The sequence below is a fragment of the Malus sylvestris genome, chromosome 17 (assembly GCF_916048215.2).
Source record: "Malus sylvestris chromosome 17, drMalSylv7.2, whole genome shotgun sequence".
NCBI lineage: Eukaryota > Viridiplantae > Streptophyta > Magnoliopsida > Rosales > Rosaceae > Malus > Malus sylvestris.
Window position 1 is genome coordinate 23,525,220 of NC_062276.1, and position 23,239 is coordinate 23,548,458.

The window sequence follows — 23,239 nt, forward strand, 5'->3', positions numbered from 1 at the left end:
ATATATATATAGGGAATGGGGTGTGGCCGGCCTTTAAGTGTGTTTTTTGGTGTTATTTGGTGATTCATTTAGCAATTAATATATTAATTAGGTATAAATATATTAATTGGCTAATTATCATAATAAAAGAAATGTTTTGGGAGGTTTTGGAGGTTATGGAATGAGGATGGATGAGCAAATTTGAACTTGTTATCTATTTTGGGTACTCCTGATTTAGTTGATGGATGATTCTTCACTGCTCACGTGTAGGAGACCCGGTATGCCTTGAGGGTAAATTTGTCATCTTCACCCAAAAATCTACATGTCGCTTTGTGATTATTTTTTGCTCCACAACTATTGAGTTTTGTTTCTGTTTCTTGAAATTAATTTTGCATCTACACGGTATATGATACATATATATATCATTAATTAGGTGTAACATCTCACATCGCCCAAAGGAGTGATCCTTAAATGTATATTTTCATCCCTACCTAGCACGAGGCCTTTTGGGAGCTCACTGGCTTCGAGTTCCGTAGGAACTCCGAAGTTAAGCGAGAAGGAGGCCAGAGCACTCCCATGATGGGTGACCCACTGGGAAGTTACTCGTGAGTTCCCAAAAACAAAACCGTGAGGGCATAGTCGGGGCCCTAAGCGGACAATATCGTGCTACGGTGATGGAACGGGCCGGGGAAATGGTCCGCCTCGGGTCGGGATGTGACAAATGGTATCAGAGCCAATCCCTGGCCGGAAGTGTGCCGACGAGGATGTCGGGCCCCTAAGGGGGGTGGATTGTAATATCCCACATCGTCCAAGGGAATGATCCTTAAATGTATATTCTCATCCCTACCTAGCACGAGGCATTTTGGAAGCTCACTAGCTTCGGGCTCCGTAGGAACTCCGAAGTTAAGCGAGAAGGAGGCCAGAGCACTCCTAGGATGAGTGACCCACTGGGAAGTTGCTCGTGAGTTCCCAAAAACAAAACCGTAAGAGCGTAGTCGGGGCCCAAAGCGGACAATATCATGCTACGGTGGTGGAACGGGCCTGGGAAGTGGTCCGCCCCAGGCGGGGATGTGACATTAGGCCACTTTCATTTCTGAAATGATGAATTCCTTGCACACGGACCATTTAAGCCATATTAATCCCTTTTAATGGAACAATGACAAGTGATGCATCTGTTCAATTTAAAAACCCCAATAAAATTCACCAGTCAATATTGTGGTTTTGGTTTATACCCTTCATGTTGACAGACGTATTTCTCAGTAAACAAACTTATGCAAGTACATTTCACAGAAAAATTCCTATATGCATCCATTGTTAACTGATTTAACTTCACTGCTAGATACCACCGCCTAGAAAAGGTACTGCCATGTAGCAGTTTTGCAATAAGAAAAACACGCAAGTAATAAAGAAAAGTACCAGTTTGGTGGGTGACATCTCCAAGCAGTTTATAATTAATTCAAATGACATACGATTACACATATATCAATATTAATGAAAGAGAGTCACGACTTCTGAAACCCGGTAATTCATTTGGAAAGTACCAAATGACCCATACTGAATGATCATGCCTTTTCGTTAAATTCTTATCAGGAATAGGATCATAGTCATGATATATATCTCTGTAAGTTTTATTCATGTCTGTTGAACACGAATATGCAACGGTAAAGGATGCAACCGAACACCACACTGAGAATATTACATACCAAATTTGGTAATCTCTCTCATGTCTTTCATGTACCAGTTCTGTATAATACCCAAGACACCAATCATGTCCTTTGATCAGCGATGTAACCTTTAAAAGGGTTGCATTAGTTTCAAAAGGCACTTCGAGACTTCTAATTGGTCAGTCGAAACCAACCAAGAATCTATGGATGTCTGTTTAAATCTATAGACTTAAAAAACTGCAAACTTAAAAAAGTCAACAAGTGTAAGTAAGCCTTTCAAGTATATACATAGTATCCAACCGTAAATCAGGATTTGATACACTGAAGAGTCAAAAGTTGCAACACTTCATAAAATGTGAAATATCTTTTTGGAAAACATGTGACTATTAATGAAGAGTCAGAAGTTGCAACACTTTATTTAAGCAAACATATCTTTCTACCAAAAGGCTTCACTTCTAATTTCAATTCAATTAATAAATTTAATATAATAATATTATTATTAAATTTTCCAACAGTTATAAGAGCAACTCCAACGATGCAAAGGCCCCCTAGGGCAAGTCATTATTTATCCAATGCCGTCGTGCCATGTGTCGTTACCTTTTTAGAATTGTTCAGGATATATTTCTGATTAGATTTTTAACCAATCATGTCACGCCACGTGTTATAATCTGTTTACAATCTTCGATGATAGATTTCGATCAGATTTTTAACAAATGACGGCATGCCACGTGACATTATCTACAACCTAATCATTTCTTTGTCCTCCATATAACCCACCATCCATCCTAAGAAATCACACACTAAAATCAAAATATCTATCATTATTCATAGTTTCTGCTTCCTTCTTACAATGTCTTCTTCTTCAAGAATGTTGTGGGAAATCGAGGAGCAATAGAAAGAATTGTTTAAGCAAGGGAAAGAAATGTTCAATCTCCAAGTGGCCCAAAATGAGATGGATGAGGATGAGGATGAGGAGCGTAGAAGGAAAGATGGCGAAGCAAAAAGCCAAAGAGCCTCACATTCTCATCGAGTCATCCACGTTGTGGCTTAGATCTGCAGGCCTAGTCATTCCACAAAAATTGATAAAAGCAGGCAATGACAAGGTAAGGATCTTTTGGACGATTATTTTGTCCGTAACGGTGGATTCCCTGATACGTACTTTGGACGTCGCTTTAGAATAGAACGACATTTGTTCAATAAAATCATGATTGCTGTTTGCAACCATAATTCTTACTTTGTGCAAAAGAATGATGCTTTTGGTGTTACGGGCTCCTTCTTGAGCAAAAAATTATTGCTGCCTTATGGATGCTTGCATATGGAGCATCTGCAGACCAAGTGGATGAGATAGTGAGGATGGGTAAATCAACTATTATTGAGTCTCTGATAAGGTTTTGCTCTGCAATTGAATCTCTCTACACCACAGAGTACCTTCGGAGACCTACTGAAATAAACTTGCAAAGGCTTTTGAAGAAGGCCGAGATGCGAGGTTTTCCTGAGAAGATTGGAACAAGCAGAGAAGAATGCAACATGATAAGCTGAAACAAATCACTGTAGCACAACGCCATTCCCTGCAGAACTGCATAATCCAGACAGAGGAGTCTAAGTCAAATCCAAGCCCGACGTCGTTGCTCTAATCAAAGAGCTCGAGAAGCTTCAACAACCTTTCGCTGGTACCGTCGCCAAAGAGCAAAGTCTCGTCGTGCAACGCCGTCAAATCACCCTTGCTTCTTCAAAAACAAAAGTATCTCAGATCATGTTTTCTCCTATGTTTTTCTTTGTCCGTATTCTTACCTACAGGACAATGAGAATGAGAGCAATTTGTCAGCACTTGGAATCAAGATTCCAATCAGGAACCGACTGCCTGGAACCCCTTCCTTGATAGGTTACCTAGCATCGCTCTCGAGTATTCATTCATATCTGCCTAGAGAATAGATAAGATGAGTAACAATGAAACATCAAGCTTGTGGATAATCAACAAATGCAACAACTGCACGTGCCCTTGAAGAAATTACAAGTCCAACTCAAGATCAAGTATCCACCATCCTTAAATCAAATTCAGCCCCAGATAAAAAGAGTAAGTTCAGACCTTTGGAGGAAACCAGAAAACTCTCCAGCCCAGTTCAATATTAAGCCTGTGGAAAATCAACAATTGGAGGAAATCATAAAATCTTCTAGCCAAATTCAAGATCAAGCCCCCACAGCCCTTGAAGAAATTTTCAGCCCAATTCAAGATCAAGCATCGATGATCCTTGGATCAACATCTACATTAAAGGACTTCAAAATGCATATTCTACACATGACAAGCACATGTATACGACGCGCCTTGAAGTGGGGGTATTTGTAGACATCAAAATTTTGGTGAAATAAATGTTAACCAATGCATTAAAATTTCAACGTTCACGTGTCACATAAATTTTACACGTGTCGTGTGACTTAACAAAAAAAAAAAAAAAAAAATCAGAAAAGTCATCAAATAGGACACATGTCAACACCTGCCAGAAATGATTTATTCATCTGAATATGATATTCAAAATTAGGCCTTGAAAAATTCTATAAATACAAGGTCATTTCATCCAATCAAATGGCCAATTCACATATACATTTCTCTACTCCCAAATTTGAAGAGAATTCCCCAAATCATTAAAGTTATGAAACTTTAAAGCTTTCAAGCATCCAACCTCCCAAATTCCCAAGAATCCCAAAGGATCAAGAAATCTCTCTTTGTTCTTCGTCAAATCCTTGAAGAAATCCTAAACTGTTCATCAAGATCAAGCCCTGAAGGCCCTTGAAGATCCGTTCATCCTCATTCATCAAGATCAAGCCTAACGACCCTTGAAGAAATCCACACAACTGTTCATCAAGATCAAGTCCCGAAAGCCCTTGAAGATCCGTTCATCCTCATTCATTAAGATCAAGCCCAACGGCCCTGGAAGAAATCCACACAATTGTTCATCAAGATCAAGCTCCGAAGGCCCTTGAAGATCCGTTCATCCTCATTCATCAAGATCAAGCTCCAAAGGCCCTTGAAAATCTATTCATCTAAGATCAAGCCCCGATGATCCTTTGAATCAACAACATCAACAAATCTGCACCACTGTTCATCCCTAAACCAAGCCCCGACAACCTTTTGGATCAACAACTCATCCATAAATCTACACCTTACGAAGATAGAATCAAATGATCAAATTGTAAAAGAGATTGTAACCCCAAAATTAATACAAAATATTATTTTGTACACGTTTTCTTGTTTCATTCATCACAGGAAAATTCGTGTTTACAAATCCATCCATATTTCTGTTAAGTGAGACCATGTGCACAACATGTGAGGGTAGTTAAGTCATTTCACTATTAAAATGATTAAAAAATTGAAAATAAATAAAAAACAAAATTTTCCCTCTATTTTTTCCCGCTAATTCCTATCCTTAATTTTATTTTTCCCTCTCATTCTTATGCATGAGAAATGACATATGATGTTAATGCTAATTTCTGTAAGTACATCATTTTCTATTCTATAGGTTTAAATGAAAATACAAGAGGAAGGCATGCATCTCAAGTAAAGTTTTTATATTTCAACTGGATTTATGTTAATGCTTTAACTGATTTTTTTTTTTTTTTAGGTTACAAGAGAAAGGTATGTATCTCAAGCATAACCTCAAGTTGCTACTTCTACATCACACCCTCAACCAGCCATCAAAAATGAAAATAGGTTTAGGTACAAGATTCCAACCAAATGAGGAAGGCCATGGAAAGTGTAGTTGATCTCCATGTGTCATGTGCGCTTTGAGCAGAATGTTTGTACTTTTGTTTTGATAACTAAAACCTTATTTTGCTTGTGTTTGGTTAAGTGGAATGCCCATATTTTGTAATCGAGATTCTATGGGTTTTATACATTATGTATGGTAAATTCTCTTATGTTTTCCAACTTTTTAAGGATCATTTTGTGAAAATGTATTGGGATTATTATGACATTATGAAAAATATGTAATTATCTTGAGCATTTTTTTTATGAGTATTATGAACATGTTTCTTATATTAATGCACTGCTTTGGAGACAATAACACCATAAGCATTTGTCAAATTATTAATTTGTTAGAGAAAATAAAAATGGTAGTACATACTTCAAGAAAAAGACTAACTTGGCTACTTATGAAGACAATAACATCATATGTTATTTCTCATGCATAGGAATGAGAGGGAAAAATAAAATTGAGGATAGGAATTAGCAGGAAAAAATAGAGGGAATTTTTTTTTTAAATTTATTTATTTTCAGTTTTTAATCATTTTTAAGAATGAAATGACTTTATTACCCTCACATGTTGTGTACATGATCTCACTTAACATAAATATGGATGAAATATATGAAAAACTAACGGTATGAGGCAAATCGGCTAAAAAAAATAGTTTATGTTCTTAATTTTCCAATAAAAAAGAGATCGAAAACTAAGTGAAAGTGCAAAAGGAAAATCGACAGTTTACTGAAATAAGTATTGAGTTTGGCTTACATCCCACTTCCCAGATACACAAATGGCGGAAGCTGGTTGGTCGAGAGTACCCAACAAACGTAACAAACTTAAGCTAATTCACATGTGAGAATAAAGCATCTCACGTGTCAGAATCTAAATCCAACACAACACTGCTTTAGTTTTGGTGGATTCGAATGCCCTCCAGTCCATGTCTCTGACGCCTCACTTTCTCTCCTGACTTGTGACTGCTACTCCTTAAATCCCCAAAATACCCCTGAACAACTACCTATTGCCTAAGATATTTCCGTAATTATCCATTTCCTCGAAATCTTGACTCCACCCCAAGTCTTTCCACCATCAATTTATGACGGCATCGTCGTCCAAAAGCCCCAAAATCTCTCTCTAGGGTTTCACGGGTAAGATCCCAAATCCCTAATAAAATCCCCTTGTTTTTCCCCAATTCGAGCTCCTAGTGTTTCGATTTTGCGAAAATGTACATATTCGGGGTTTCATTCACGTGCAATTTTGGTTTTTTACGGGTTTTTAATTGAGGGCTTTGGTTTTTTAGAATTCACGTTTGAATTTCCAGGAAGGTTGGGGTTTATCTGAGTGAAGATCTGTGCGGTTGGTGTTTGATTATTGTAGGGAAGTTTTGGGTTTAGGGTTTTTTTGTTGGATATTTATTGGTGGGGATTTAGGGTTTTTGTTGGTTTAGCGTTGAACTAATGGCTTCTATGGGTAAGGAGGATGTGGAGTATGAGAGTGATCCGGAGGTAACGAAGCGATCTCTGGCGATGCGGAGAAGGGCAGCGGCCAGCGACGATGAGGAAGGTGAAGAGGAGGCGACGGAGAAGCCGAGGAAGGATCCGAGAGCCGCGGTTAACTCCGATGAATCGGATGATCAGGGTGGGGCGGCTGAGTATGATGATGACGAAGAACTAGAAGAAGAAGAAGGAGAAGAAGAGGAAGAGATTGGTGAAGAAGAAGAGTTTGAGGAGGAAGTTGTGGAAGAAGAGGAGTTGGAAAGATATCAGGAGAGAGGCCGGGAAGGCGAGCTGGGTGGCAGGGTTGAGGTTTTGGCTGTTAAGGAATCGAGTGGTGATGGTCGGAGGTCTGTGGAAGGGTCCGTGGATGAGAATGGGGGGAATGAGGCTGAAGAAGGGGAGGAGAAGAAGGAGAATGAACCATTTGCAGTCCCCACAGCGGGTGCTTTTTATATGCATGATGACCGCTTCAGGGAAAACTCTGGTGGTCGGCACAGGTAATTGTTTATGATTTTTTATTGCATTTGCGGTCATATGAATGTGGGTGTGGTTTGGCGAGTTGTGCTGTTGTAATATAGAAGTAAACTTGTGCAGCTGTGATAGTAGCTCCTTTATGGATCATTGTTTTCCTTCGGCATCACCCCCCCCCCCTCCCTTCTCCTCTCTTTTCATGGTTATGGTGTATAGCGCTGTAATAATTTGAAGCATTCTGCTTTCAGTAGGCGAACACGTGGTGGAAGGAAGCTGTGGGAATCCAAAGATGAAAGAAAATGGGGGCACGATAAGTTTGAGGAGATTACTTTGCAGGAAAGGCGCTACGAAGAAGTAATAGTTGTATACATGGTCATACTGCAGAATATTTTGTTCTATAGATCTTTTTTCATCTCTCATCTTTCTGATGTGCACTACTTACTAATTCAGGGAAAGAAACCTTCAAAGGGTCCTTATGTAGGTCGCGGAAGAAACCGAGGTATTGATCGTGGGAGTGCCAGAGGAAACAGGTCTAAAGAATATGACAGGTCTAAAGAATATGACAATAATAATCAGAGACAGGTACCCAAGGGTGTTAGAGGGAGAGGGCCCAGGAGGTATGAACCGGCTTTTAGGAATAACAGACAGGCACCGCCAACACAAAACAAACAGTGAGTACAACGTATTCTTATGGTACTAATATTTCTTCGTTAATTCATGATTTTTTTATAATTAGCTGTCACATTGATTTTATTTTCAGGTCTGGAAAGCCTGCCGAGAAAAACGTACAAAGTAATTTAGAGAGAACATATACTCCCAACTCAAATGCAGAGTCTGGCCAGGTTTCTGCTAGGAAAAATTCCTTCGCCTCAAGCTTGAATTCAGCTTCTCCTCCTTTTTACCCATCAGGCTCTTCCAGTTCCAATAAAGATATCACTCTTACTCCTAAGCGGGATGCACAGGTTGGGAGTGGTAAGAGGAACCTTCGGTCTTCTGTAGTGCAGGAGAGTTTCAATGTGCCCCAAACCAATGCATTGGAGAGAGGAAAGAACATAGCTGAATCTGTCGGTATGAACAAGCTTTATATAAATGACTCTACCAATCCAGCTGCTGGGAAGACTTTGACCAACATAAAAATGTCACCTTCTGGGTCATCATTTTTCAATACTACTCAAGCTCCTCAGTCAAGGGTTCAAGGAAGGGGTGTTATCTCAGGACAAATGAGTTATCAACCGGTGTCTCAGAACCAAATGACAAGAGCTTCTCCATCCACACATCTTCATGCTGGTCAGCGCAATCCTGCTCAAAATCGATCTCAACTGGCTCTGCAAGGTCCTGCTCAGCAGATGGGACAACATCCTGGGAGTGGATCTCAGGCTTCCTCTCCACCCAACACAACCATGTCATCAAATTCCTTCGAATCAGGAGAAGTTGAATCACCTTCAGATTCAAGCAAATCTAAAGGTGCCCTGGTTGCAAAGGGAAAAGGCAGTGTTCAGGGTAGTGCAAGGGGCACTATTTCTTATGGCGGAGCTCCAGTTACGGGACCCACTGGGAGTATGGGTGTTAATCATGATCAGAACTTCCCTGGTGCTCCAGCCTTTTTGCCTGGTAAGTATATTGGATTACCTTTTTAGTACTCCAGAATTATAGAGTTCCCCTTAATTATAGAAGGGAAATTGGGCTTAGTAGCCCTTTTACAAACCCACCAACTAAAAATAACCCTGCTCTCAAAGTGCAATTTCTACTAGCCCTCTTTGACGAAAATACCTTCAAGTTAATATGTTATCGGAACTATTAATACATTATCGACACAGTACTGATAGATTATCAACACAATATGAATACATTATTGGCACAATATTAATACATTATTGACACCATAATTTTTAGTAAGAGGCTTTTCACTTGAGGGTATTTTCGTCAAAGAGGGCTAGTAGATATTGCATTTTGAGAGCATGGCTAATTTTGTTGGTGTATTTGCAAAGGGCTAGTAAGCCCCAATTTCCCTTTATGTGGATGCAAAGTAAAACATAATCTAGGTTAATCATCTGTTTTTGCCCCGAACTGTAAACGTAACAAAACATATTCACTGCTTCTCTGAACTGTCTAGGATTTCACCTCAATGGTGTTCTTTGAACTGCTTATCGATAATGATTGACAGTAGCTAAAATGAGCAGATTAAATTATTAGTGCATATTAAGTTGTGTCTTTTTCTAACATTTAAGCATTCAATAGATTATGATTTGTGGTCTTATCTGGTTGGATGATTGTGCAGTCATGCAATTTGGGGGCCAGCATACTGGGGGTATGGGAGTTCCTGCTGTTGGCATGGCGTTCCCTGGATATGTTGCTCAGCCACAACTTGGTGGTTTAGGAAATTCTGGCGAAATGACATGGTACGTGAATTGCATTAATGATAGTTCTTTCTGTTGGTCTTGTCTTCTTCTTGTTCTTCTTCTTTACGGGAAGTTGATATCTTATTTAGTTCATTTAGAGGTCGCACTTGGTGCGATGGCAAGTGCCTTCGCCCATGAGCGGTAGGTCTCGGGTTCGAGACTTGGGAGTAGCCTCTCCATAAATGGGGGTAAGGCTAGCCGACATTCACCTCTCCCAGACCCTGCGTAAAGCGGGAGCCTTGTGCACTGGGTACGACCTTTTTTTAGAGGTCGCACTTGGTGCGATGGCAAGTGCCTTCGCCCATGAGCGGTAGGTCTCGGGTTCGAGACTTGGGAGCAGCCTCTCCATAAATGGGGGTAAGGCTAGCCGACATTCACCTCTCCCAGACCCTGCGTAAAGCGGGAGCCTTGTGCACTGGGTACGACCTTTAGTGGTTGACTACTCTGCATTATGAATTATTGTCTACTATACAGAGAATTATGCAAAGGGGTGTGTATTTAATTGAGATTTTGAAAGATTTTAAGAGAGTTGTAAATTTGTTAAGTTTGATGGAGTTCTAATGGAGTTTCATATATCCATGTGAATTCATTCAAAATCTTTGGGGGAGAGGCAAGATTTCTTAAAGCCTTTTACACTATAAAATCTGTTTAAATCCATCAAAATCCTTTTAACTTTTCAAAGTACTTTAAAATCAAATCCTAATTGAATACACATGGATTTTTATACTACCTAAAAACCCTGATTCAATACATCTAGATTTCTATGGAGTTTTATGAACTCCTTTAAAATCTTGGTTGAATACCCATGGACCTCCATGGAATATCCCTGAATTTGTAACCTCACACTCTTTTAAACTCCTAATTGATTACTAATACTAAATATATTTTCTCTATATATCATTTCTGTGAGGAGGTAGGAACTGCTTTGGTGTCATATCTGTCTTGGAAAAATATCTTCAAATATTGCTATGAGAATGGAGTTCAATCTAATGGTGTGATTCCTTTAGTTTGAGAAAGATCTCTGGTGATAATTGTTTGAATTGTTTTAGGTTACCTGTATTGGCGGGTGCTGCAGGAGCATTGGGGGCAACATATTGTCCTCCATATATTACTGTTGATGGTTCTTACCATGGTCGCCCATCTGGACAAACATCTTCTGTGGGTTCCCTGAGGTTGGTTGTATGGCGTCTCTTTGATTATTTATGATTCTGAGATAATGTTCTCTCATTTACCATAACCTGCTTAGCTTTTTAGATTTGTCTCTTGCTATTATACTATGTTGTTCCTTTTTCGCTTTATTTATTTATTTATCTATCTTTCTTGATTAAACTTCCCTTGTTCAAGTCGAAATAACTGTTTAACGGGTCTTTCTACTGCCACATGGTTAGGAGATCCTATTTTTCAATTATGTTTTTAATAAACATCTATGCCTACCATTCTGAATAATCTTCGTTTATTTGCAGCAAAGAGAATAATGCAAATAAAACCAATAACGAATGGAAGCCTTCACAAAAGCCTGGTATGACATTATATTACACTTAGCTCTGCTTCCCACCTTTTTTTTTTAACTCTTGGCCATTGAGTTGGGCATTTAATAATTTATGAATTGTTATGGTTTGGCATTGACATAGTTTTTCCATTACAGAGATTGTTGGAGATGAGTATGGGCAGCGACAAAACAAGCCTCGTAGGCAAGTCATACCTCATGTTTTCAAGAACTAATTATTTGTTTGCCAAACTTGCTCCGCTGATCCCAGGGTTGGGTTAGATTGGAGAGGGTGCATTTTATACATAGACTTTTCATGCAATCTGAATGCTTTTTTCTTTTCAAGTGCAGATATTCACAGATGAATGTGGCCAGTGAAGTACTTCAAAATAATACGGAGCTTGTTTGAATAAGCAGATGAAGGTTCTGTCTTTCCCCGAATTTAACTTTTCTGCTATATTGGGAGTGTGAAGTTCTAAGTTTTGTTCATTTGGTGCTGCAGGCGTTCGTCTAAGCCCTTTGTGATCTTCAGCCTATGTTCTGGGGCACTTTGGGCCAATGTTTTCGAAGATATCTTAGGTATGTCATCCTTGGCCTTTCGTCAATTTGGTTTTACATGTATTTAATGCTTGACACCCCAAAGTGATAATTCTATTTGGATAGGATAGCACGCCAAGTTTCTTCCATGAGTAATGACATTCTATTTTTTTATGAACCAACAAAATGTTCAATTAAATATTTTGGAAAGGCCTGTGTTTCATTTATTTGTATTGTCGAAGAATTGGGCACTACAACCACCATCTGTACTTAGGCCATCGGAAGATTGACACACTGTTTGTTTTATCCTCGTATGGCCAAATTTATTTTACGGCATTGTAATAATATTTAGTTGTATGCTTATATCTCTTTCTTGTCTGTTTCCCTCTTCTTCCTGTCTGTTCCTGCAGTTACCTATGACAAACACCTGCTCATGCTGCACTCAATCTAAGATCAATATTGCGGCGTGATTGTTTACAATTTCGGTAGGAAACGTTTCAAGTGAAAAAAAAAAAAAACTTAAATATCTTTGTTCTTGTGAATCGTGGTCGACTGCTGTGTAATACATTTGCTTTTTCTGTCTTCAGGTTTTCTTGTGGTTTGGATTTTTATCGAAAAGCTTGTTTGAAAATGTAGACGGGCTTCCACGTGAACTGATATATAAAAGAAAATGGAAAAAAAGTACAAAGAATTGTTGTGCGGCAGCAGCAGTTCGCTCGGCGATGGTTTCTATAAGTTCTTTCACTTTACATATAGATGCATTGGATTTTTTTGTTACCTATGTTGTTAAAAACCTTTGTGGTAGTATTTTCCTTGTTTAGTTGAGGAGGTATGAAGCTCTGCTTGAACCATCGATGATACTGTAATGACTTGTTTGCTATGCATATGTGATATGTGAATTAATTATGTTTAATTGGAAGAGTAATCTGTGTTTGTTTATATGTATTTTTTTTGAACCGGCCCGGTCTAAGTTTGGCAACCGTGGTGGCGGCCTTTAATCCGCCTCCGGGTCTGAGGTTAGCTACCAAGGCCAGCTTTCCGTCGTCCTCCGGATCGAAGGCCGTCGAACATTTTAAAGGATATTCTTTGCGGCATAATTGAAATGCTTATGGGTACTGAAGTTTTGACGATTAAATCGGACACGGTTGTATCCCTAAATGAGTATTCATGGTGTAAATAGGAGTTAAACAAAAAATGTTATCCGACAAAATGCCACCTTTACTAAGCAAACGAAGATTTTGTTAAGAACAGTCGTCTACACAGGCCGTCTGCAGCTGGTAAAACTGTCGCCCATTTGACTGTTCAAATACAAATAAGCAGTCGTTTACAAATAAACGTGAACGACTGCTCCTAACATCTTACAAATAACGGAATCAAGCTTGAATATGCAATTATCCAAAATAAAAGACACTTGCGGAATACTCGCTAGTTCTTGCAAGGGGATTTGTGGGGCCAGGATAATCAGAAGCATAATACAGATGGAGGACCATGATTGGCTGTGAGACCCCACCGACGCTGCAGTGGGACCCCGAGCTTACAATTTTATTCAGCGTAGGTCAGCTGCAAAAAGACCCCCAGGCCAGACGCAGCAACAGCCAGAAAGGGGCAAAAGTTTTAAAGTAGTCCGTGCTGCTTCCGAATCCGTTTACACCGCACGCGCGATCAGACACATAACAACAATCTCTCTCCGGCTCTAAAACCTCTCTCGGCCATCTTCACACTCACTCACTCTGCAACTTGTGCTTCTCTCTCTCAAGAAGAACCGTCGAGATCTTGGAGGCGCAGAGCATGCAGCAAATCCATGTAATTTCTCTCTCCTCTGAAAGCTCCTTTTTGCTTACCCAATCTTTGAAATCTTTCTTTATATGTATGCGTGTATATATGTATGAATTTTCATATTTTCGTTGGGCGGTTTGATAGGGAATGAGCTCCGAATTAATTGCATGATTTCTTGGTAAGTAGTAATCAGTGAATCTTTTATGGTCTGTTTGGCTGCCGAGAAAATGGAGCGAAAGAAAATGAATCAAGTCTCTCGAGTTAGTGAGAATTAGGATCGGAGAAAATTTTAGATTCAGCTCTGACCTTATAGTTGATCTTCATCGATAACTTCGAAGACCGAGAAATTAATGAAAATTTTTGGATCTTGATTTTTTGTTTTGTTAATTTTTAGTACAGAAAAATAAGCATTACTTGAATTAGTTATAATTATTTTCCTGTATGTTCTTGTTGGTTGACTGTGATTACAAATTACAGGGATACTATTTTTAGACATGGATATGGATGTTTAATTAACATAGAATCTGCGTGTTTATATTTTTGGGTTTCTGGTGAAATGCTGAATGCAGTTACTCCGTTTGATTGCTGAGAGTGCCAAGTAACGCTAAACGGATTAAAATTTCAATCTGTGAGCTATATAAGACTTTAAAGAAAATTACAAGAGCCGAGAGAATTTTGTGCTCTGGGCCAATTTGTTTTAATCTGCTCATTTGCTCATTCTTGTGTATAGAGAAAATCATTTTTCTTTACTCTTGATTGCTGCAGAGACCGAATTAAAAAGGAACTGATGTTCTTCGAAGAATGTGTTTTGAGCTTTTTTCTGTTGTAAAATAGTTAAAAGAGAACGATGGAGGAAAGCACTAGAGTGGATTATAAGTCGTCGAGAGAAAGTGGAAGTTTTAAGTCTACATTGTCAGGAAGATCCAGCCCTCGAAATTCTCCTTCATTTCGGAGATTGAATTCTAGCCGTACTTCGCAAAAAGAAGGTAGAAGTAGTGGAGGTGTGCAGTGGTTTCGGAGCAATCGGGTACTGTTTTGGTTGTTATTGATTACTCTTTGGGCTTATCTTGGAGTTTATTTTCAGTCCAGTTGGGCTCATAGCAATAACAAGGATAACTTCTTGGGGTTTGGAAATAAAGCAAGGAATGGGAAGTCAGACAATGAACAGAATCTGCGGAGAGATTTGCTTGGCAGCAACAGTTCTGTGGAAGTTAAGAATGGAACCACAGAAAATCAGGTGGAAGATGGTAAAAGGATAGATGTGGTTTTAACAAAAAAGGATAATGAAGTTTCATCTCATCAAAGCGCAAGTCCAAAAAAGAAGAGCAAAAAAGGAGTTCATAGTCTTCGTGGTAAAGGGAAAGGTAATCAGAAGAAGGCAGTGCAGGTTGATGACCATGAGACAGAGGAGCAGGAAATGGACCTTCCCAAGACAAATACTACTTATGGGATGCTTGTTGGTCCATTTGGTGTTCTAGAGGATCAAATTTTAGAATGGAGTCCTAAAATGCGGTCTGGAACCTGTGACAGGAAGGGGGACTTTGCACGTCTTGTTTGGTCTAGGAGATTTATATTAATATTCCATGAACTTTCAATGACTGGGGCTCCACTTTCTATGATGGAATTAGCAACAGAACTTTTGAGCTGTGGAGCCACAGTTTCTGCTGTAGTTCTTAGCAAGAAGGGTGGCTTGATGCCAGAGCTAGCTAGGAGAAGAATCAAGGTGCTTGATGATAAAGGAAAACAAAGCTTCAAAACTGCTATGAAGGCAGATCTCGTCATCGCCGGGTCAGCAGTATGTGCATCATGGATTGGTGAGAACCATTTTAAGAAATTCCAAGTTAATATATTTGCTGATCTCACAAATTTTGAAGTGTATAACATTAACTATCAATACCTCCGTATTGTTTTCAGTGACCTGATGTTGTATTTACCTCTATAGATTTTGTATCTCTAACGTTAAATGTTGTGCTTGTTTAGTTACGGATTTCAGTGCCTTTTTAGCCCCTTGAAGTACAGGTTATACATGTAAAAACAGTATGCTTTCCCATAGAGATTAGTCAGTTTCTTGTAGAATTTTTTGATAGGATTATAAATTGGTCCGATGCCTCCAATCTCCCAGAGTGATTTCCATGTAAATAGTTACAGCACTGTATGGATGGAACAACATATATTGCCTAAATAATTTATTCTGTGTTGGAATTATGTGGTTTTCTATTCACCAACTGCTGACCTCCGATACTTCATCCACTTTCATGCTAATTGATGCAGGAAATATGCATGTTTTCTTTAATTAAGACGGTTTTATTTTTCCGTTCTAGGAGAACAATGACACTGACTAAGTTATTAACCTGATGAAATAGCCATATTATCCTCTGGTTTTTCTTGACCTTATAAGGATGTGTTCATGCACCAGTTATATATACATTTGGAAATCAGTATTCCCTCAGTAATTTGTAAATACATAAATTCCATCTTTTTAACACCTTATTAGTTTATTTTGCATTGATGTGTTTTTGTATTAAGGTTTTCTTAGACTAAGTGACATTTGTATGTGATATTTTGGAATTCTTAAATTTGTAGCTGATTTGATTTGGCTTCGTTTGGTTGTTTCAGATCAATACCTGGATCATTTTCCAGCTGGTGCAAGTCAAATTGCTTGGTGGATCATGGAAAATCGGAGGGAATACTTTGATCGCGCGAAGGTTGTGCTTAACCAAGTGAAAATGCTGGTTTTTCTATCAGAATCACAGTCTAAACAATGGCAAGACTGGTGTGAAGAAGAAAAGATTAAGCTGAGGTCTCCGCCTGTTGTTGTACCACTCTCTATTAATGATGAACTGGCCTTTGTAGCTGGCATAGCTTGTTCACTTAATACTCCATCCGCTAGTACTGAGAAGATGCTCGAGAAGAGACAGTTATTGCGAGATTCAGTCAGAAAGGAAATGGGGTTAACAGATAATGATATGCTTGTGATGTCTCTGAGCAGTATAAACCCTGGGAAGGGGCAGCTCTTGCTTCTTGACTCAGCACGCTTGGTGATCGAAGAAAAACCTGCGAAAGATGATCCAAAAATAAAAAATCCAGTACATAAGCGCCAAGCCCGCTCTACCTTGGGTAGAAAACATCACTTGAGAGCTTTGTTACAAGAATTGAATGATGATGGAGTATCATCAAATGAATTGTCACTGTCCAAGGAATCTGATGTCCAGTTGAATGAACCCCAGAAGAAAATTTTGCCATTACATAATCTCTATACCTCTATTGATAGTACAGGTGCTTTGACTTTCGAAGTCACTCATATGAGGAAAGTGTTGTCAGATAAAGGAGGAACACTCAAACAATCTGTTAAATTTCTTATTGGTTCTGTTGGATCTAAGAGCAATAAGGTCATTTATGTCAAAGAACTTTTGGGATTCCTATCTCAGCATTCAAACTTGTCAAAGTCAGTGTTGTGGACTCCAGCAACCACACATGTAGCTGCATTATACTCCGCAGCTGATGTTTATGTCATGAACTCTCAGGTGATCCATCTTCGTAGTCTTTTAGTAGTTTATGTGAACAGATAACTGCTCCTAAATTATACTTGTTATTATGGATTTTGATGTAGGAGTCCCATGTCATAACAGAATCAACCATTTGTGTTTGTATTGGTTGTTTGAATAAAAATATTTTGTGAGTCTTTAGTTTTTAATCTGTAACACAACTGAGACAGACACGTAACGATATGGTATCTTTGACAGTATTAAGTGAGAACACCGGATAGATTTCAGGTCTTTATAAATCATGTGAAAGTGAAACTACTGTCGATAAATGTTATGAAATGGTTGATTTTGATATCTATCTGGATATCATTTTGTTTTATTACATATGAGGTCTTTGCAACAAAAAGTTATTGAATATGGGAGTAGCTCTGTCCACTGTATGCACAAGTTGTATTCATGAATTCCATTGGTTATGTATGAACTAGGCATACCACCAAATGTTACTGTTCGGTTCAATATGTATGTAGCGGTTCCAATTTATTGCGTTTGTAACCCATTTCTCATTTCAGTTGAATTTATAGTCTTGATTTATGCTTGTATGCATTTCATCATGAATTCCATTTAGAATTAACACAGTTTGTCAAATGGTGCACAGGGACTGGGAGAAACTTTTGGGAGAGTGACAATTGAAGCCATGGCATTCGGTCTTCCGGTATGACATTTTATTCCTCATCCCACTTGGATGATAGGTTTTTTTATGCTGCTGCTAACATTTAGTCTCGCTAATCGAACCTCAAATATGCAAAGGCATGCTACTATATGACTGCTTTATGGCGTAATCTTTCTTTTCGGCTAGGGATAGTATAGCCGTTCTTTTTTGCATCTTGAAAACAAAAGGGTGTTTTTTTAGCGTTGTATGCCTTTTTCCGGCTTCTCCTTGAAAACAACAGAAACGGTTATAAAAGATCTCTTTCGAAGCAAAATGGCATTCTAATACTGACATCGGTCATTTGATCAAATATTATTCTTATGTGTTTGCTTTGATCAGGTGCTTGGAACCGAAGCCGGAGGCACAAAAGAGATTGTTGAACACAATGTAACAGGTCTGCTTCATCCTGTGGGGCATGATGGAACTCGTGGCCTCACTGAGAATCTCCGGTTTTTGCTTAAGAACCCAGCTTCAAGGAAGCAAATGGCACTCAAAGGACGAGAGAAGGTAGAGCGGATGTACCTAAAGCGGCACATGTACAAGAAATTTGTAGACGTTCTCCTTAAGTGCATGAGACCCAAATAACACAGGTAACGGTATGATGACATTTTCATTCTTTTATTTTTAGAGAATGCTGTGAGTGGAATTAATGGAAAGTATGTTACTCTGGCTAATCGATACATATCGAGGATTGATATTTTGATGAAGGCGTGTTATGTGATGAGAGAGATTTTAAAACGTAAAGTTGGGCAAAGCAAAAGAACGTGAATTTGTTTCCACAAATTTTATACAACTGGTTATACGTTAGAGTCACTCGTGATTGTTTCTGGCATATTTGCGAGAAAAGAAGAAATCAAAGAGATAAAAGCATGCCTGGACAATCGACATGGCCTCTGTATCCTCCAGCCAGGCCACCTCCACAACCGCCTATGACGAGGAGGTTACCGCGGCGGAAAACCGCCTTACACTCGTCGCGCTCTCTTGCCATATCAATCCGTCTGTTCTTGGGGCAGCCATTTTAGCTTCGTAAAGGTAGTCCAAGAAATAAGAGACCCTGGGTACCATCTCCTCTTTAGAAGGGTTGGCTGGCTGGGATGGCCGGTTCTGAAAGAAAGGCCCTTGGAGAGTACATCTTTGATTTGCCAATTATGTTAAGACAGGAGCCCCACTTGAGAAGCCAGCCATTTTGCTGCTTCTCTGGTCTGGCGAATGGTGCTAGCAGCAGCTTGGTCATTGTTGTGCGAGGGAGTTCGAGAAGATCGCGGTGGAAATCGGTTGAGAGATAAAGAAATTATAGACAACGCAACGGTTGAATACGTGACCAACAAACCGAATATAAAACTATGAATAAAACTTTATTAATTGAAACGCAAGAGAACAATACAAATTTGTCAAGGAGACTACATGACCTGTAAGACTATAATGTGACTAAATTAGTTTTTATGTTAAACCACATGCTACATGTCTTTATAGAGAACAAAACCTAACAAATCCTAATTCATAAGGGTTCGGCCCAAGCCCAAACAATAAAATAAATAACTAGTTTTCCAACACCCTCGACAAACATGTCGTCAAACTCATGGCGGTACACAATGTGAGTTTGCTAACAAGCAGATATGGATACAAGCTTTGTTAGGTAGACACGATAAGACAAGTTTCGTTAGGCGAACACAACAAGATAAGCTCTGTTAGGCAGACAAGGCAACACAAACTTCGTTAGGTGGGCAAGGCGAGTCCTGTTAAGTAGACAAGACAAGCAAGCAATTCAAGTGAGCGAGCAACCAAACAATAAACCAATTTCAAGGAAAGGGATCGGATCCCTTCCTCCTAATCCACCAAATCAAGGAATCTGTGCCGTTAAAATTTGATCTAACGGCTACAAACGGGGACTCACTTTACAAGTTATAATAAATTCAGTTGTTGGATCAAATTTAAATGGTATGACTTCCCTGATTTGGTGAATTAAGATGAAAGAATCCGGAGAGGTTCCCTCTCCCAATTTCTAACAACCAAGCAAAGCAATTTCCAAGCAGTTAATAAATGGATAAGGGTAGTGAAGTGGCAAATGACGACAACCAAAATCAAATAGCAAATTCTGAAGGGCAGGCAAGCAGATTCCGAAAAACGTTATTGATTGAAACGAGGATAACATTACAAATTCGTTAGGCAACTACATAACCCGTAAGATTACATTGTGATTAACTTAAATCTCATATTAAATTGCAAACTATATTTATAAATAAAGAAACTTAAGCTATCCCAATTCAGATGGTCTAGACTCTAATCCAAACAATAAAATAAATAACTAATTTTCCAAGGTTTCCAATTCATGGATTAAAGGTCTTGCTTGGTGCTTGTTACTGTGTTTCTCTCTTCCATTTGGATTTCTTTTCCTTTTTCCCTTTTTCATTTGGAAACCTACTCTTTATTTTTAACTTTTTTTATTCATACCTACTCTTTATTTTTTAGCTTCCCTTTTTCATTTGAATTTCTTTTCCCTTTTCCCTTTTTTTATTTTGAGTTTCCCTTTTTCATTTGGATTTTTTTTCCCTTTTCCCCTTTTCATTTGGAAACCTTACTCTCTATTTTTTGAGTTTACCTTATTTCATGTGGAATTTTTTTTTTTTTTCATTTGGATTTTGTTGTATAAATTAGCACTTTAAAGGCTGCTCTTTTATCTAAACGAAGTTTTAGGCATGATCTCTACATATCTATAGTTTCAGCATGTGCTTTAAAGAATAAGTCTAAACAAATTTCTTATTTCAATAAACTAAAATTACGTTGTTCCGCAACCAACATGTGACAATAAAATAGATTTATGTCTTTAAAATACAATTTTCTGTTATTTGACATAACTATTTTTAATTCAAATTGATTAGTGTAATCTTCTTCAAACAATAGCTAAGATGTGATTATTTTTTTTAACAAAGATATGATTTCTTTAAATAAAAAAATAACATTTTTCTTTTAATAAATCCCTGTAATCTTCTTAATAGTGATTTTGCAATGAGAAAGATTGTTTTTGTAACCACTATATTATCATAGTGGGTATTATTGGTGCAATAAATAATGGAAAACGCAAATTAAATAACTCTTGTCTTTTTGTTTTCTTTTACTGTTTTGGGCATGAGGTTGGATTATTTAGTTTACGATAAATTAGAGAGACCAAAATTTTAAATTAAATTCTCAAATTAAATGATAGATAATTAATAAAAAAATATACACGTTAATCAACATTTAAGTAATAATTCAATTATCAATAATTATATAATTTGATTTACAAATTTGGTCTCCCTAGTATTTAACAATATTATTTAGGCTTTTTAGCCAAAATTGTCCATGAGATTGACATAACTCCTCACTTTTGTTTGGTCCCTGAGATTTTGAAATCGATAGAAGTGGTCCCTGAATTTGTGCATTATCAATTATTTTGGTCCTTCCGTAAAGATCTCTATTAAATAAGTACCAAGATGCCAAAAATACTCTCAATTTAATAAACAATTGACCAAAAAGATTTGACAAAATGAGGGTATTTTTGTCACTTTATTCTTACTTAATGAAGTTTTTTTTCTTCTTTTTTTTTCATAAAATGACCAAAATGATTAATGGTAGACAAACTAGAGGGACCACTTCTATCAATTTTAAATTTTAGGGACCAAAATGAGGAGTTATGCTAATCTTAAGGATCATTTTGGCTAAAAAGCCTATTATTTAATCAACATTTAACCTTGAACCAATAATAGACCCAGTCTATATGAATGCATATGACAAACTTACCTGAAGCGATGTCTTTGATTTTTCTTGACGTTCTTGAGATCAAAATCCTGAGACATTTAGACTCAACAATTACAATGAAAATTGATACGAGTCTAAGCAAAATACAGACACATGCGTTTTGTTAGGATTGTCAATTTTTCGCACTAACAGCATCTGTAATTGTAGAATTGTATCACTGGTGAATGTCATTTTATTTTATTAATGAAATACTTTTTATCTTAAAAAAAAAGTTACAAGTTTACTATCGTTTATTCAGGGCCATTAATATAAGGTTATGTCAATTAAAACTCTCTTCATATGACCATGTATTAGTAGCCTAAATATTGTAAACGAGGGTGTCATCTTGATCATCGTCACTCTCCGTCTCCGTTCTATTTTCTTGAGGCAGTCTTCAGTCCTGTGGCTATAACCAACACGACAAGTCGTACAAAAATTCTTAACAACACCTCTAATCCAATTCTCTTTACCTAAAGATTTTTTAGTGTGTATGGAACACAAGATGATACACTACGTGTTTAGTGATGAGATACTTGTGTTAAAAATTTAACGACTTAAAAAATATAAAATTTTCTCCACTTATATAATGAAATGTGGTGTATCACCATGCTTCACGCATAATGAAAAATTTCTCGTCCGTACTAGGATAGTCACCTTCTCTCTTACAACATTTACAAATCAGAGTACCGCTAGGGCCAACTTTTGGAAAGATTTTTCACTGTGACCGGAATACGGGATAGTACACCACGTGTTATTATACAAATGGTGAGATCTGTGTGTGCAAAAGTTAATAATTTAAAATATAAAATTTCTCATCGCTTATATAAAAACACGTGGTGTACACCATCCGTGTTCCGGTCACAAAGAAAAATTTCTCCAACTTTTGCATCCTTTGGGACATTGTACTGGTATGGGCAACCCGAATTCGAGTGACCTTGTATCGACAAACTTTGCATCTCGGATCAAGAAGCTCACTATGAATTCCCCCAAATACACCACCTCTACAGAAGGTTTGGGGGGACGGCCGGTTTCTGGCCCTGAACCTTGATCAGTTATGGTTTCACGACTTTTTGCTTCTTTTTTTTTTTTTTTTTTGCCTGGCTCTTTCTCGGTAGAGGTATATTTGCTACTCTAGGTTTCTTAGTTTTTGTGGGTCAGTATCGGCTTCTTTGATGATATTGGAGAGTGGTGCTTCTTCTCCGGCGAGTGGTGCTCACAGATTGGTCATGGTTGTGCGAGGGAGATGGAGGAGATCGCGGCGGAAATCGGTTGAGAGATGAAGAAATTATAAGACAACACAAGGGTTTACTTCTATTGACATTCCATTCTAATAAACTAAAATAACGTTGTTCAGCAGCCACCAAATGACAATAAAATAACTTTCTGCAAATGATTTGACTTCAAAATTCAATTTTGGTTTACTTGACTTAACTATTTTTAATACAAATTGATTAGTGAAATCAAAGAGACAATAGCTAAGATATGATTTCTTTAAACAAATATAGCATTTTCCTTTCAATACAGCTCCCATAATCTTCTCAATTGTGATTCTGCCAACGAGGAGAAAGATTGTCTTGTGACCACTGTATTATCATAGTGGTATTATGGTGCAATAAGCAATGGAAAATGCAAATTAAATAACTCATGGATTAATCTAATGATAGCAAAATTAATGATGTTATATAATCTTGTTATATTTAAACAAAATGAAAACACGTGAACTAACTTTAAA

The 23,239-nt window shown here is 37.9% G+C and overlaps 2 protein-coding genes and 1 long non-coding RNA gene across 7 annotated transcripts; all 3 read left to right on the forward strand.

Annotated features, from left to right (window-relative positions):
• The first annotated feature begins 6,437 nt into the window (after nucleotides 1-6,437).
• LOC126610183 (protein MLN51 homolog) lies at nucleotides 6,438-12,662 on the forward strand. Of its 4 annotated transcripts, none has more exons than XM_050278173.1 (12): nucleotides 6,438-7,367; nucleotides 7,593-7,713; nucleotides 7,792-8,012; nucleotides 8,102-8,952; nucleotides 9,620-9,740; nucleotides 10,790-10,912; nucleotides 11,204-11,259; nucleotides 11,386-11,431; nucleotides 11,578-11,649; nucleotides 11,729-11,805; nucleotides 12,174-12,248; nucleotides 12,351-12,662. In XM_050278173.1, the coding sequence occupies exons 1-9, from the start codon at nucleotides 6,832-6,834 to the stop codon at nucleotides 11,633-11,635; spliced, it is 2,133 nt and encodes a 710-aa protein (XP_050134130.1). In that variant the 5' UTR covers nucleotides 6,438-6,831; the 3' UTR covers nucleotides 11,636-11,649; nucleotides 11,729-11,805; nucleotides 12,174-12,248; nucleotides 12,351-12,662. The 4 variants fall into 4 exon arrangements, with proteins under 4 accessions (XP_050134130.1, XP_050134129.1, XP_050134131.1 ...); XM_050278172.1 differs by having other exon boundaries at nucleotides 6,439-7,367; nucleotides 7,590-7,713; XM_050278174.1 differs by having other exon boundaries at nucleotides 6,440-7,367; nucleotides 7,590-7,695.
• LOC126610184 (uncharacterized) lies at nucleotides 9,747-10,173 on the forward strand. Its single transcript, XR_007618417.1, has 2 exons — nucleotides 9,747-9,840; nucleotides 10,010-10,173. It is a non-coding gene; the product is annotated as an uncharacterized LOC126610184 (long non-coding RNA).
• A 660-nt stretch (nucleotides 12,663-13,322) lies between the features above and the next one.
• On the forward strand, nucleotides 13,323-18,516 carry LOC126610182 (uncharacterized). 2 transcript variants are annotated; one of them, XM_050278170.1, is made up of 5 exons: nucleotides 13,323-13,566; nucleotides 14,305-15,353; nucleotides 16,156-17,063; nucleotides 17,680-17,736; nucleotides 18,073-18,516. In XM_050278170.1, exons 2-5 carry the CDS (start codon nucleotides 14,387-14,389, stop codon nucleotides 18,316-18,318), a joined length of 2,178 nt encoding a protein of 725 aa, XP_050134127.1. In that variant the 5' UTR covers nucleotides 13,323-13,566; nucleotides 14,305-14,386; the 3' UTR covers nucleotides 18,319-18,516. The 2 variants fall into 2 exon arrangements, with proteins under 2 accessions (XP_050134127.1, XP_050134128.1); XM_050278171.1 differs by having other exon boundaries at nucleotides 14,374-15,353.
• The last annotated feature ends 4,723 nt before the right edge of the window (nucleotides 18,517-23,239 follow it).

Bases quoted from the DNA above. Each gene is read 5' to 3' on its own strand.
- LOC126610183 (XM_050278172.1), top strand. From the start codon at position 6,832: ATGGCTTCTATGGGTAAGGAGGATGTGGAGTATGAGAGTGATCCGGAG. The intron at 7,368-7,589 runs GTAATTGTTTAT...TTCTGCTTTCAG, and splicing joins AACTCTGGTGGTCGGCACAG to TAGGCGAACACGTGGTGGAA. The intron at 11,432-11,577 runs GCAAGTCATACC...TTTCAAGTGCAG, and splicing joins CGACAAAACAAGCCTCGTAG to ATATTCACAGATGAATGTGG.
- LOC126610182 (XM_050278170.1), top strand. From the start codon at position 14,387: ATGGAGGAAAGCACTAGAGTGGATTATAAGTCGTCGAGAGAAAGTGGA. The intron at 15,354-16,155 runs GTGAGAACCATT...TGGTTGTTTCAG, and splicing joins AGTATGTGCATCATGGATTG to ATCAATACCTGGATCATTTT. The intron at 17,737-18,072 runs GTATGACATTTT...TGCTTTGATCAG, and splicing joins CCATGGCATTCGGTCTTCCG to GTGCTTGGAACCGAAGCCGG.